The sequence below is a fragment of the Mus caroli genome, chromosome X, assembly GCF_900094665.2.
Source record: "Mus caroli chromosome X, CAROLI_EIJ_v1.1, whole genome shotgun sequence".
NCBI classification, from domain to species: Eukaryota; Metazoa; Chordata; class Mammalia; order Rodentia; family Muridae; genus Mus; species Mus caroli.
In genome coordinates this window covers 93178803-93194399 of record NC_034589.1, presented here as the reverse complement: position 1 = coordinate 93194399, position 15597 = coordinate 93178803, and the positions used below count along the sequence as shown (strand labels likewise).

Sequence of the window (15597 nt, the reverse complement as noted above, 5' to 3'; positions counted from 1 at the left end):
CCTTCCCTTCCCTTCCCTTCCCTTCCCTTCCCTTCCCTTCCCTTTTCTTTTCTTTTCTTTTCTTTTCTTCTTTTTGTCAAATTGACACAGCAAGAATTGTGTGGGAAGAGGGAAAACCAATTGAGGGATTGCCTCCATCAGACTGTGTGTAGGCAGGTCTGTGGTAATACTTTCTTGATTGATATATAGGAGGCCCCGGCCTAAGTGCCACTTCTGGGTGGTTGGTACTGGTGGAGAAAAAAAAAAAGCAGCCTTCATTATCCTTTGCTTCAGTGCCTGCCCAGGTTTCTGTCTTGAGTTCCTGCCCTCAGTGGTGAATTGGGTCCTGGGAGTTGCAGGCAGAAATAAAGTCTTTCCTCCTCAAGTTGCTCTGGCCAATGTTTTTATCACAGCATCAGAAAGCAAACTTAGGACAAATAATTAGGTTCATTTAAGTCAGTGCACAGAGGTGCTTGATACCCACCAAATATGACATATTTATAATTTTTGAGCATATGACAATGATAACTTAAACTAAGAGAGAATAAAGCACCATAACTGTGACAGATTAAACAGTTTTGCCTGTTTTTCTGTGGGCCTTTACTGGCATCCTCTCCTTCTCTCTGTATCTCTCTCTTTGTGCGAGTGTGTGTGTGTGTGTGTTGGAATATGTGCATGCATATGTGCTGAGTGTAGAATACAGGTTCCTTATGCATGCCAGGCAAGCCTTCCTCCTAATCTATTTCCTCACGCCTGTTCCTTTTTGTGTGTGTGTTTCATGTTAAGAGTTTTAATCTTTTGATGTTACTGAGTATTTGCTCTAGGCATTGTTCAGTGTAAATGATATGACTCATTGCTTATAGCCCCCAGAAACTCAAGACACTTAATGTAGACTATATATAGCTCATGGACCACATGCCATTAGTTCAGTGAATACCTGTGCATATACTATGTTCTGATCTTTGTTCACATGGCTGTTGAGTACACAGAGTGAGTCACGGATGGATATTGACCTTATGAAGTTCCAAGACTAGTAGTGGAGATGTGGACTAGTGATTACTGCTTCATAAGGTATTAAAGTTCAGAGCTTTAGAGGTGGGTGGTGGACATGACTGGATGACATTAGCAAGAGAGCTCGTTTCTTGGGGGAAGACAGAGGAAGCAAAGGAGGAAATAACTTTGGAGCTTGCCAGAATTAGCAGCACTTTGACTTACTAAGCTCTTCTTGTATACCAGTGCTTCCTTAATTAAAAACTCTTTTTAGATGGTATACTTTATGGACAGCCTATGTCAAAAGAAAGTTTTTGCTAGGTGGGAGCATAGTTTTTTTTTTTTTGTTTTGTTTTGTTTTTGTTTTTTTGTTTTTAGCTTTCTTATAGGAAGATTCACTGAGAGATTATAAAGAGTAAGGAGTTAGCACCCTCACACAGGTATTTGTGACTTTTTATTTTTAGACAGGGTCTCAGTGTGTAATTCAACTCAGGTTTATGTTGAATCCACTATGTATCCCAGGCTGGCCTTGACTTCATTATCTTTCTTCGTAAGTGTCTCAAGGGCCGTGATTACAGGGCGTGCCACCAAACTCCACTGGATTTATGACATTAATGTGCTTTGCTTTCTTTCTCTTCCTTCCTCTTTTCCTCCCTTCCTTTCTCTCTCTCTCTCTCTCTCTCTCTTTCGTTTTAAGACAGGATCTTGTTCTGTAGCCCAGGCTTGCCCAGAACATGCTAGGTAGCCTAAGCTGACTTCAAACTTTACAATCTTCCTGCTTTGGGTTTTTGAGTGCTGGGCATACAGGTGTGAACAAGCACATCCAATTTTAGAGATGATCTGTGTAGCTCAGGCAGGGTTTAGGCTCCAAATTCTACCACCTCAGCCTCCTGAGTGCTGGAATAATAATAGGCCAGCATCACCACCCCTGTCTGTATTTCTTATATATAGCTCAGGATCAATAAACCTTGCTTGTAAAGTATAATATTATGCACAGTTGAGGTTTCAAGGCCATGCATTCACTCACTACTCCGATGTTCTGTAAAAGCAGCCGTAGAGCAAGGGTCAGTGAACTAAGCATTTTGGGAAACCTCATTAACATTGAACTGTGATTTTTCAACCCCTTTTCACACGTCATGGTACTTTATTCCTTAGAGTGTTCTCAGGCATTACAAATCTAGGTAGTGGTGGCATGTGCTTCTAACCTGGCACTCAGGAGGTACAGGCAGGAAAATGGAGAGTTCAAAGCAAACCTGGGACACGGTGGATTGTAGGGCATCCTGGGCTGTAACCCGGAGATCCTGTGCCTAAAACAATGTATCAAAAGAGAACTTCCCTAGAAATATGAAAACAATTTTTAGTGCTGCCATGGGAGGGTGACATATAAAAATAGTAAGTGGGGCTTGTTTTTACCAGCTGCAGTTTGCAGACTGTTGGTGAAGCCATTTCAATTAAGTGGACAATTGCTGGCAATGGAGCAACTGGAATTATTGGTAGGCTGCAATGTCACATCTCACATTTACTAGTAAATTTTATTTGGTATGCAATAAATTATGTCTGCTGTGGATTCAAGGATCCCAGGCTCAAAGGAGAGAAGAAAGAAGGACGAAGTGGCTAGAAGTGTGTTAATAGGGCTGCGGCGTCTAGGGGGAAATCTAATAGTCTCTCCACCTTCCAAAGACCCTAGTACACCCTTAGTTAATTGTTTTTAAATGTTCATGTTTCTGGTGTTTTTTTTTTTTTTTTTCTATTTTGGTGTGACAGAGTCTTGCTATATAACCCATGCTGGCCTTGAACTTGTAGCAGTCTTCCTAAATTCTGGGATTATAGGTATGTGCCCTAACACCCACATACACTGTCTTTAACTAAAGAAAATGCTTTTCTTTCTCTTTTATTCAGTGTTACAAATTGAACCTAGGGCCTCACGCATGCTAGAGAATTGCTCTGCCACTAAGCTATGTCTCCAGCTATGTCGATCAAATGTTCTTTGTAGGCTGGTTTGAATGGATTGTAGTCTAGATTTACTAGCCAGAAAATCTTGGCCTCTTAAATGCTAGGGAAATGGAGCATGACCTTCTTCAGGGAGAAAGTTTTTCAAGGACTAGAAACTGATTTAGCAGAAGGAGGATTGCAGTATAATGGCAAAGGATCCTAGACAAAGTACCCAGATACTTGGGTATGATTCGGTTTTGTTTCAATAAAAATGGGGAAAGGAGTAGGGCTTCTATATAGCTCTATAGCTATGTCGATTCTACTTCTAAAACTCCATTATGTGCTATAGTTTAACAATTTCAGAAAGAATGATTAGACTAATTATGCAATTCATATGTACATCAATTTTCACAAAAATTTTAGTGTACATGACAGTAAACAAAAATAAAACAAAATTTAGTGTTTCAAAGCTAAGAATAGTACCATATATGTATAAAACAGATGCCAGAAAACACACATAACTGTCACACATATGTTGGATTAATGAAAGTAATGTTTTAAAGGATCCGAAATAGCTGGATATGGTTGCTTATACCTGTCATCCCGGCACTCAGAAGTTGGTGGCAGGAGGGTCAGGAATTCAAGGTCATCCTCAGCTACATAGTGAGTTTGAGGCCAGCTTGTGATCCATGAGTCCCTGTCGTAGAAAAACATACATAAATGAATGAATCTAGCCTGGGGTGGTGATACAAAGATGTAATCTCAGTTCTAGTGAGGTGGAGGCAGGCATATAAAGAACTCAAAGGCATCCTTGGCTATGCATAATTTGAAGCCACCCTAGGTTACATGAGACCTTGTTTCAAGAAACAAATTCAAAGATGCTGTGTTATTCCTCTCATATTGCTGTGATAAAATATGGTGACCAAATCAGCTTAAGGGAGAACGAGTTCTTTCTAGCTCTGGCATAATCCATCATGTCGGGGTAGTCAAGGCATTGGGACATTGAAGCAACAGGTCATATTGCATTCATAGTCAGAAACAGAGAGCGATGAAGGCTTGCTGCTGTTCAGTTCCTTGTCTCCAGCTGTACAGTCCTGGATCCCCTGCCCACGGATGCTTCTGCCTACAATTAAGAGGAATCTTTCTGAATCAGTTAACGGAATCAAGATAACTCATCACTGGCATTCCAGAAGCCCATTTCCCAGGGATTCTAGAGTCTGTCAAGTTGACAGTTAACACTGACTGTCACGGATGCATTCTGTATCAAAAATGTACATGAAGTCTGTAAAGTGATTGTAGTATCATTTATGTAATTTGATATTGTAGCCTTAATATTTTAAAAGAAAATTTCGTTCTCACAGTCTATGCTTTTATTTTGTTTTGAGAGTTAGTTACTGTTTTTTTTTTCCATATACATTTACAGACAAGCATTTTACATGTTTATACCAAGGTTACCTTTGGGCATCTTTTCAGTTTATGATTTATGTATTGCTTCCATTGCAGAATAGGCTGCTTCCAAGCCTGCTACTAGATAGCTCTCTGTGTGATCTTGAGCAAATCTTTGACTTTTGAGTATCAATTTTCTCATTTATAGACTTAAGGGTGTACTCATTGATCAGGAGGGGTTTTTTGTGGGATTAGCATTCTTTTTTTTTCCGATTACTGTTGCTCAGTATTTAGTGATTCTGTCAAAATCAAGCAAATGCATCTTGACTCTACGAGAGTAGCGCCATAGATAAAACAAAACTAATGCATCTGTCATGGATAGACAACTTGAATCACACTGGCCTGTTTGACTGTGAACTTGTTTCAGTTCTGCCCAGAATAACCATGATTAGGGAGTCTCTGTGGAGGTGGGTATAGTGCTTTGATACACAGTGGGAGAGTGATATATGTTCTTAGTCAGAAGTTCACCTGTCATTATGCTCAGTGCCATTGAGCATATGGAGATGTTTTAGATCCCCAGAGTAAATTGATCAGTTTACTGCTGTGTGATGTGGGACTGCTTTTAGTAGCTGGGAAGCCGCACGGAGTGGGATTTAATGCAGCTATATTACCATGTTCTTCCTTGGAAGCCTTTGGAAGACTTACATTGCAGAGTAGACTGAGGCACTGTGGGAACTAGGATGGCAAAATGGAACAATTTATAAGAGATGATGTTATCAGGGTTGGGGGACTAGTGCTGCCATAGGGTGCTAATGATTTTAGCTTGACGACTTGCCTATTAAGGAAAGTTTTCCAGTCGGGTTTTAGGATGGTGAAGGAAAATTATTTTCCAACATAGCCTAAACCATTTGTTTAATCTGGCATCTGTTCCTCTAATCAGCACCACAGAATTTTCCTAAAAGCTCACGAGGATCTGGAAAGATACACAGTTTTCCAGGGGTGTCCCCTGGAAATATCAAGTTGATTTTTTTTCTAGTCAGAGGGTCCTTATGAGGCTTACATCAAGTCCTAGACCTTGGGCATTGTAAAGGCAATTCAGTTTAATTCAAGAAAGATTTACTAATCACCTACTGTGTGCCAGGACAGCCCTGCTATAGATTATGCTCTCTTGGAGCACCCACTAAATATCTAGTCATCTCTTTATCTTGTTGCAGTTTTGAGAAGGAGTACAAAGAGGAAGTTCAGGGTGAAATATAGTCTGTCATATCTTTTGAGGTTCAGATTTGTGGGGTAAGAAAAAGGAACTTGACTATGACAATGTATTATCTATTGGCAAAAAGAAGCAGGAACGAAGAGAAAGAGTACCCAAGTCAAACAGCCCTGTGCTTCAGCACTTTGGTAACAGCCGTGGTAAGGAACAAGCCATTAGTAATTCTTTTTTTTTTTTTTTTCCTTTTGGTATTTAGAGACAATGACATACTATGTAGACCAGGCTGGCTGTCAACTTTTAAAATATTTTGTCTTTTGCTCGTCTGTGTGCGTGTGTGTATGTGTGTGCACATGTATGATTGTGCACTTGTTTGTGTGTATATCGACCTTATTTTTAAAATTATCATATTTTAATTTATTTGGTGTGTATGTGTGACTGTGTGTGAGCATGAGCAGGCCACAGTGCACATGAGAATATCAGAGGACAATTTCCGGACTCCATTTTCTCCTTCTACCAGTTGGGGCCCGAGGTGTGAACTCAGATCGTCACTCCTGGCAGCTCGTGTGTTTATTCACTGAGCTGTCTCACTGGACTCCACCTTAGTTTTTGAGATAGGGTCTCCCACTGGACTTGATCTTCACCAATTTCGATAGGCTGTCTGGCTGATGACTTTGAGGGGTCCTTCTCTCCCTGTCCCCTTAGATGTGAGTGCTGGAGATCCAAACTCAGGCCCTCAGGCTTGTGTGACTAGCACTTTAATAACAGAGCCATCTGTATAATCCCTGGCCTCCGACTTCTGTTTCCCTTGCTTCAGTTTCTGAAGTGTTGAGATTGCAGATCCATGGTACCATACCACGCGCCACCATGCCCTCCTTTTCCTCCTTCTGAGTTGTACTTCCCCATTTTTTCACCCTAGAGGCAAGCAGTGCCAATAGTTTGTCTGTCCTTTAAAAGAGGACTCTATTTCAGTACTTCTTTCAATTTCTTTTTCTGTAGGAATGGATTCTATCATAGGAAGGCATTGGTCTCTTTGGGACAAGCTTTCTTCAGTTTTATTTGTGGTTGAGACCAGGTATCAAGGTGTATGCCTGTAATCTCAGCACTTGGGGACTATTAAGTTTGAGGCCAACTTAGGCTACATGGTAAGATCCTAGCTTATCAAAAAAAAAAATCGCCCCTGAATGGACTGTAGACACTGTCTAAAAGCAAATAGACACTGTCCTTGCACAGACAAGGTTAAATAAAAATTTTAGAGCCATAGATATTTATTAAAGGTAAAAATAATATGCAGTGGTTTGTTGAAGAAAAGCTGCCGGATCTCTTTAACAGCTGTGTTGTAGCCCACATTGCTCTTCCTCCTTAGATTTGGTATAGTGTAGAAAATGAAAGCTTACTAACAGTTGTAGCCTTGCAGCATCTTAAGGGGTAAAGCAGGATTTTGGCTCCTCAAAAAGTCTCATAGCCAGAGCCTCGCCATGTTTAATTACCTTTGAAGGCAGTCCACTAGAAAAGGTTCCTTCTTGGGGCTGCTTTAGACTGCACCTGGCATAGTTGGCTTGCTGAGAACAGCACTACTTACAGGGTGTTAACACCACAGCTACCTGAGACTTCGGTGTTAGGCAGGGCAAGGAAGCGCTTGACCCAAAACATGAAAGCAATAATTGAGAGTTCCAACCTGTATGATATGCCATATCATTATTCTAATTAGACAGGGCAGTGGGGCAGGAGAAGTAAATAAGACTGCAGATGGAAGAAGTGCTAAAGCTATCTGTCTCATCATAGGACATGATTCTGTGTAGTGCAGCGGTTCTCAACCTTCATAATGCTGCAGCCTTTTAATACAGTTCCTCATGTTGTGGTGACCTCCAACCATAACATTATTTTCATTGCTATTTTATAACTGTTTTGCTACTGTTAAGAATTGTAATGTAAGTATCTGTGTTTTCTGATGGTCTTAAAAGTGACCTCTGTGGAAGGGTCATTCAACCCCGAAAGGGTCTCCCCCACAGATTGAGAACCACTGGGGTGTAGAAAAGTCTAGGGAATTTGCAGACGGTTACTCAAGTTAGTAAATATTGCAGAGTTGTAGGACATACATTCAGTATAAAAAAAAACCAACTGTATTTCTCTATGTTGACTTATCTGAATTTGAGTTAAGAAAAAAACACTTACAATAGCACCAAAAGAATAAAAGCTTTATAAGTGAAAATGTAAAAAAAAAATGACATTCATTAATCTACGTGTTTACGTGTGTGCATGCACACAGAAGTCAGAGGACAAGATGTGCAAGTCAGGTCTGGCCTTCTACCATGTGTGTCTTGGGGACTGAACTCAGGTCTTTAGGCCCGACAGTAAATGACATTATACACTAAGCCATCTTGGCGGCTTAATTACAAATATATTGAAAACATTCTAGTGCCTTTACTCTGAAACTTAGAAAGCATCACTGAGAGCTGTGGATAAAGTAAAGCAGTAAGAGGGCCTGCCTAGCATGAGCAAGGCCCTGGGTTTGATTCCTACCTCCACCCCCCAAAATATCATCGAAAAAGATTAAAGCTCTGATTTAAGATGGAAGGCATGAAGGAAACAAGGCCTCTAGACAATAGGTCTGACACACATTTGAACTCAGAGACTGGCAGCATGAACAAGGCTAAGCCAGATAGGATCTCAGGGCTAGGAGGAGAAATAGACACATACTCTGTCCTTAAACCAGAAACTATTTCCAATTAATAACAGTTTGAAAAGGAACAAAGGGTTTTCTCTGGTGGAGTATCACTGGGCATACAAACCACAGTTAAAGTCAGTCCAATGACCAGCAGCAGATGGCCAACACAAAGCAGATTCAATGGTAATTTTGGAGGTGTGTGTGTGTGTGTGTGTCTCACCATCTGCTTGTGATTCTTATGCTTTTTCTTTGGCTCCTTTCCCCCCCCCCCCAGTTTGTTTTGTTTTGTCCTTTTCTCCTTTGCTTTTATTGTATCTTATTTTCTTATTTTTTTTAGATGACTTTGTTTTCTAACGAGAGAAAGGAAGGGTGTGGATTTGGGATGGTGGAGAAATGGGAGGATCTGGGATGAGTTGGCGGGGGATGGGGAACATAATCAGAATACAGTGTATGAAAGAAAAGCCGTTTTCTATTTTTTTAAAAGACAATGCTGTTTTCATTCTTTCTGTCTTTCTTTCTCTTTCTTTTTTACTTTTCTGAGACAGGGTTTCTCTGTATAGCCCTAGCATTCCTGGAACTCACTCTGTAGACCAGGCTGGCCTCAGATTCAGAGATCCGCCTGCCTCTGCCTCCCAAGTGCTGGCACTAAAGGCATGTGTCACCACCACTGGGCTAAAATGGATATATTTGTTATGATGACAACAGCAACAAAAAGAATCCAATTAGAAATGATGGAAGTAGCCATGGACGGTGGTACCCACTTGCACTCAGGAGGCTGAGGCTGGAGGGTAAAGAGCTCAGGGCCATTCTCAGACACATAGTTCATTCAAGGATCCCAGGTTATTAGAGATTCTATCATCTTAAACAAAAGAACAACAACAGCACCAGTGACAACAAAGACAAAATAGGTGCAGGCAAGAGGTGGAGATACTTAACACCAAGCTCGACTACTGGATTTCCATCTCCAGGACCCATGTTAGGAAAGGAGTGAACAGAGCCATAGCTATAAGTATTCCTCTGGCCACCATGTGCATGCTGTGTCATGTGTGCACTCAGGCATACACACACATACACACACACACACACACACACACACAGTACAAACAAACAAATAAATAATAAAAATGGAAACAAACGGCAACACAGACAAACAAAAGTATGAGCAGTTGAGAGTCGTGAGATGGCTCAGTAGGAAAGGGTGTTTGTTGTCAAGACGACCTGCATTCTGTCCCTGAAACCCACATAGTAGAAGTAAAGAATCTACTGCTATGTTACTTTTGTACCCTGGAGCTTGGCTTAAAATCATTCTTTGGAGGAAATGCAAGTAAAAAACACAATAAGATATCATACCTTATTCACTAGGATGGCTATAATAACAAAACAAAATATTATTGGAGAATTTGCCCCCTCCCCCTATTTATTGTTGGGTAAATAGCATGTTTTAGCTACTTGGAAAGTTTAGCTGCTAGTCTTTGTTAGTTCTTCAAAAATGGTTAAGCAATTGACCCATAAATGAACTATTCTATTTTATTATCTGTCTATCTCTCTGTATCTACAGACACATACACACCATACACAGGCACAGACACAGACACAGACACAGACACACACACACACACACACACACACACACACACACACACACAGTAGAATTAATATCTATAATGACCAAAGTGGGAAATAACCTAAATGTCCATTAACTGAGAGTTGAATAAGTGTACAATGGAAAGCCATTTATAAAAGACATTGTTTATGATTCCTTTACTATTCAGAAAGGCAGCCTACTAGAGTATTAGCATGCTAGTGTTTGCTCAGAGTTGGACGGTTAATATGTATTGTGATTGCCAATGGGTGAGGAATATCTTGTTTGGAGTGGTGAACACTTCTTAATTACAGTATGATGGTGGTTGTACAGCTCTGTGACTATACTAAAACTCACCGACTTGTACATTGGGTGAATTTTATGCTATATAAGTAGTATCTTTGAGCTGTGTTTGGAAAAAACAGAAGTGCTTCTCTATTAAATTTAGACCTCCCTTCAGTTCTCCCTTGAATCAGACTTGCAAGTTTTTTTTTTTTTGAAAGATTCACATGTGTAGCATTGACTGTATATCCAGGGGAAGGAAGCCAAAAGAGAGAATTACTCCTTCAGTGACCAGGAACTAGAGCCCAATTTGGGACTAGCATGGGATTCTCTGGTTTCAATTTCAGGCACTCTGAAGACTCTGATGCAGGTCTCTTGCTTCAATCTGTCTGGATGTCCTTTGTTGGGGCCACGAGTGTGTTTGTTTGAAATGACCGGTTGGGAGGGAGATGCTGTATTAGTGGACCGTTCTCCTTTATTCCTTGCCTGTATCATGACTGAGATCAGGTGTTTTCCCAGTTAAGCAAGTCTCACTTCACCCTAATTAGCATCTGATGGTGTTTCGTTATAGAAGAACGGTACTATAGCCTTGTGATGTGACAACAGCCCTTTTTGTCCCTTCTCTAGGAGTCTGGAACAGCTGGTTGGGCAGTGCTAGTGAACCCCCATCCTCTCTGCTCATCTATCTACTTAATGCAAACAGCTGCTTTTTGAGTAGCGGGGAGTATACACTGGGAAATGTGTGGCATTACTCACGGGTGACAAATTTCTCTCCCCTCCCTACATTATTTTTGTCCTAGAGCAGCATGGAATTTCTCACAAGTGGCCAGCAGTAGGTCCAACAGTACAACACCATATTAGGAACTTCACAAAAGGCCGTTCTTTGGCGAAAGGTTTTCATTAAGGACTACCCAGAAGCAGGAGGGCCACACTTCAGCTTCCAAATCTCTTTCCAGAGCCAGGCTGTCATGGAAATGCCTTTCTCTGTGAGTGGAAAAAATATGTACTATGCACGTGGTTGTGGACAGCTGGAGACTACTGCTGAATTCACTCCTCCATGATTGGTAGATGGGAGAGGACAGTGAGCAACAGTCCTGTAGAAGAGCTTGCCAGTCGCCCCTTACAATTTTCTTTAGAACAGAAAACTTGGAAACAGGAGAGTTGTAAGGCGAGTCTCTGCAGAGTTGACTTGTTGAATTTCTCTTGTCCTTGAAACCCGGGTATGGCCATCTCCTATTCAGCTGATCTGGCAAGGCCATCTCCAGAAGTGCAAGGCTGACTTTCCAATCTCTGCAGGATGGTTGTGACTGGTACTAGATGGGAAAGAAGAGTGAGTTAGGTATGCTAAGTGGCAGGCAGCTCAGCCAGGGCTTGTAGTTTCCCTGGTAAAAAGAAAGGGGAGAGAAAGCTGGGGTTTCTTGGCAGTTTGTTTGCCTTTCCTTTGTGAAAAAACAGATGCTGTTTAACCACTTTCATTCTTTCCTTTTTTTTCTTTTGAAATGAGGACCCCAGCATATTGCCCAGACTGATCTCTAGTGATCCTTTCACCTGTGTAGCATCCGGAATAGCTGGGATGTAGGGGCCATTGCACCTGACTCCCTCCTCTCCCCTGCCCTTTGTTCTTCTTCCTTCCTGTCCCTTTCCTTGCCTTCCTTTTCTGACAGTGTCTTACTGGGTAACCCAGTAATGATTTCAACTCATGATTCTTCTGGTATTACAGGCCTGTATCCCATGCCCCTTTCCCTAGTTTTTCACCAATGGGCAGTGTCTTGCCAGAATAGACTCATAGAGTGCAAAGGGTCTTTGTGAAATTTCACTAAACTCTTGCATATTTCAAATGAGGAAAGGGAAGGCCAACACATATCCCAGAGCCAGTTAAGCACAGACTCAGTACTGAACCTACTCTTTGTCCCATTGCTATGCTCTGTGTGTGACCGTCCACACTGGAAGTTCTTTACCAACCACTGTTTGCTGAGCTGCATTTTTTACTTTCAGAATTATTTTCGCCTAGTGAGAGTCTCTTCAGTGTTTCTAGCCAAGAATGCACCCCCAGTGTGGGTCTGCACACTGCATACTGCATATCTTCATAACACCACACATTTTACAGATCTGCTGGAATGAAGTAGGAGAAGGTTCAGTGAATCTGAAGATATTAAAGCTGTAGGGTTTTTTGTTTGTTTTTTGATTTTGTTTTTGTTTTTGTTGTTGATTTTTGTATGACAGAACCTGGTGTAATAGATGATCAAGAGAGCTTTTATAACTGACCACCCTCAATCTGTAAACGAGGAATAAATAATTGTAATATAGTCCAGTTAGAGTTTAAGTATATCAATGTTTGTTTTGGGTAACAAGGTAAGGGGGTGTGTTTGTGTGTGAGTGATCCTGCATGTGGATTTTAATGTAGATCAGAGTGTAAACTACCATTTGCAAAGAACTTTATACTATATGAGGTCTTTTCTTTAAGTGATGTCTTTATTTATTCCTTGAGAAATTCATACAGGGTATTTTGACATATTCTTTTTCTTGCCCCTAACTCCTCCCAGATCCTCTCCCACTTCCTTACCTACCCAGTGAATTCCTTCTTCCTGATAAGTTCATTTCACATGCATTCTTTTACTTAATCTGTGAAGGAAGTGTTATTGCCTGCAGTTCATAGATGGGGAAGCTAATGCTTTGTGAACTTCTTCAGTATGTCTTTGGGATTGCTGCACTAGTCAGTATCAGGTTTCTTTTGTTTGTTTGTTTGTTTTTTCTTTTTGCACTTCCACAGTGTGCAAACTGTTCAGTGTTTGGGGACTGACATATATTGGTTGAAATCAGTTATATCTTTAGATGAACTTGTAGCTATACTGATGCCATACATAACAGTGACTCATAAAACTAAAGATATCAGGGTGTTGGGATGTAGTTCGGTGGTGGAGCACAAGCCTAGCATGCATGAGGCCCCGCGTGCTATCACCAGCACTGCACAAAGCCTACTTTCTTTATAGTATTTTTCAGTTCAGCAGAGTTTCACCTACCATCTTAGAGTCCCATGAGTTAGTCAGGCAGGACATTATGTTGTTGCACAGGTAAAGTAACCCAGAGCACGCAAAAGTTCCTGTTTTATTGATGATGAAATTGAAGTCCAGTCATTTGCTCAGAGTTACTCAAGGCAGCAGTCTGGGCTGTGAACCCTAATTGGGATTCTGAGGGCTCTATTATTTTTTTTTCCTTCTAAGTCACCCAGTGTTAGGAGTCAGCTGTCATGCCTTGTTTGGATCTGTGACATCTTTGTCTCTGTCCTGTATACCTTGTTATTGCAGTTGCTTGATTCCCTCAGGTCTCTCTGACCTTCCTTCACTCTCAGTCTTCTGCTCCTTGAGCCCAGTCTCCTATTACCATCTCCTTATGGAGCTTGCACACTTCCAGCACCCCTATCAGGGTCCTAAGCTTCCCCTTGATGCAAGACCCTAGGAGCCCCTTCAGGTACCTTGCCTTACTGTGCCTTGGTTTTTCATTTGCTCTCTTAGCCAACCGACAATTTATCTGCTTCACTTCAAACAGTGATTTCAATCAAGTCTTTCAGATCCATCACTGTCACATGACAGGCAGCATCCATTCAAAGAGGTCACAAGTAGCTGCAAGGAGAGAGGGATTTAGGGCTATTCCTTTGCTTCCCTCTTACCCATGTGCCTTCAATCAGTTCCTGCTTCCTTGGCAGTAGGGGGATAATTGGCATGGTTTTGTAGCAGTGCCCCATTATAGGGATTTCCACTGCAGTAGGCAGCTTTGTACTAGCTAGCCTATGCCTGGCACCATTACTGAGGCAATTGTTGCTTTTGGGTCAGGTCTAACAAGTCCAGCAAGATCTGGCTGATTAAAGCATTCAGTTGCCCACTGGGCAAGGCAGCACTTGCTTGGTTGGTCTTCATTCCAGGGAGAATTTTGAAGTGTGTGTGTGTGTGTGTGTGTGTGTGTGTGTGTGTGTGTGTGTTCTTTAAGGAGTTAACTCTTCTTGGTAATGTGTGGACCTCCAGTAGCCTCTGGCTATTCTGGAAATTTCTGATCAGTTGTGTTACACAGGTTTCTCATGACATGCATCTGCGTTTATGAGCCAAGCAAGAGTTAATAACATAATGTTCATTTTTTCTTTTTAATTAACATGTAGTAACTCTATTATGGGCTACAGTGTGATAGTTCACTCCATAGATACAATACACACTGATCAAATAACAGTAAGTTTCATTGTCTTACAATGTTTGATATTTGTAGACACTAAGTTCTTTCTCGAGTTCTTTATAACATATATAATTACATTGTGAACTTTAGTCACCCTAATATTCTGTAGAACAACACTTATTGCTCTTGTCTATATTTTGGTGCCCATCATTTGATTTCCCTCCATTTTCCTTCCCCTTATCCCCTTTCAGTCTCTAGTACTTGGTATTCTGCCTCCTTCAGTTTGAGGTAAACTTTTTCGCTTTCACAGATAAACAAGAACCTGCTGTGTTCATTTTCCTGTTCATGACTTATTTCATGCAGTATACTGTCTGTCCTCCAGTTCCATTAATTTTCTCACAAATGATAGTGCTTTGTCTTTTATGCCTGAATCCATTGCATGCAATTTTCTTAATATCCTGGTGTTTAAAGCCAGGTATGGTGGTTCATGGCTACAGTTCTAGCACCAGAGAGGCTAGAGGATTGCATCAAGTTGGAGGCCAGTCTGGGCTACATAGTGAGTTTCAGTCCAGCCAGCACTATGTAGCAAGAACAAGACAAAAATCTAGAAAAATGTTAATGAAAAATTCTCTCATCCTCCTGGCAAAAAAAGAGAAATGTACCATTGCTGTCATTAGCTTTGAAATGCTCTGTAAAGTTTTCCTTTGAAGATAATTGGTGGAGGGAAACTCTGTAGTCTTGCATTGTTCCTCGTTTGCTCTTTATTGAAAGTTCTAGAACTAAAGGAAGATGGGGAGCTCCTTTGTCTCTCTCTGTACTAAAGCAGGGGTCAGCATCTTACCCAACACTCATTTTTATAATAATATCTACTTTTTAAAGAAAATAATCATAATGCATAAGCCCACCCCTTTGATTTGATATATTCAATGGTTGGTGTGGCAGATGGCAGAATTAGTTCATTGAATCCGGGAAACAGTAGCACTCACAAGACTGAAATAAACAGAGCAATGCTGATTGGCTGTGGTTGGCTCTGGCAAGGCATCTCATTCCTTGACTGTGTCTGGCGTTGGCTGGGCTTGTGTAGTGAGGTGTGCAAGGAAGTGCTTCTGGAAATAGCCTACTTCCTCATACTGTATGAATGCTTGGTATCCAGATGGCACTCTGAGGTGACTTGCCACTTGAATGGGCAAAGGGTTGTTTTCTTAGTTCCCACCCTGGGGTATAACACAGTGTCAGTTCTCAGTTCTGATCTAGGAGTTTTGCTTTCTCAGATGCCCACTCAAAATCACAATAGTTCAATGGTTCTCTAGTATAAAGTTCTTTTCTTTTCTTTTCTTTTCTTTTCTTTTCTTTTCTTTTCTTTTCTTTTCTTTTCTTTTCTTTTCTTTTCTTTTCTTTTCTCTTCTCTTC

General features: G+C 41.1%; 1 protein-coding gene across 2 annotated transcripts in view; it reads left to right on the top strand.

Moving 5' to 3' along the window:
- The window catches only part of Ophn1 (oligophrenin 1), a 317724-nt gene that overhangs the window by 5203 nt on the left and 296924 nt on the right, over positions 1-15597 (top strand). The window contains exon 3 of one of the 2 annotated variants that reach the window (XM_021152891.1): positions 12022-12331. The exons of the other annotated variant lie outside the window; for it this stretch is intronic. Within the exon in view, the coding sequence (XP_021008550.1) occupies positions 12022-12116 (95 nt within the window). The 3' untranslated portion in view covers positions 12117-12331. Of the gene's footprint in view, positions 1-12021; positions 12332-15597 lie in introns of those variants that run through there. 2 annotated transcript variants of the gene reach the window in all.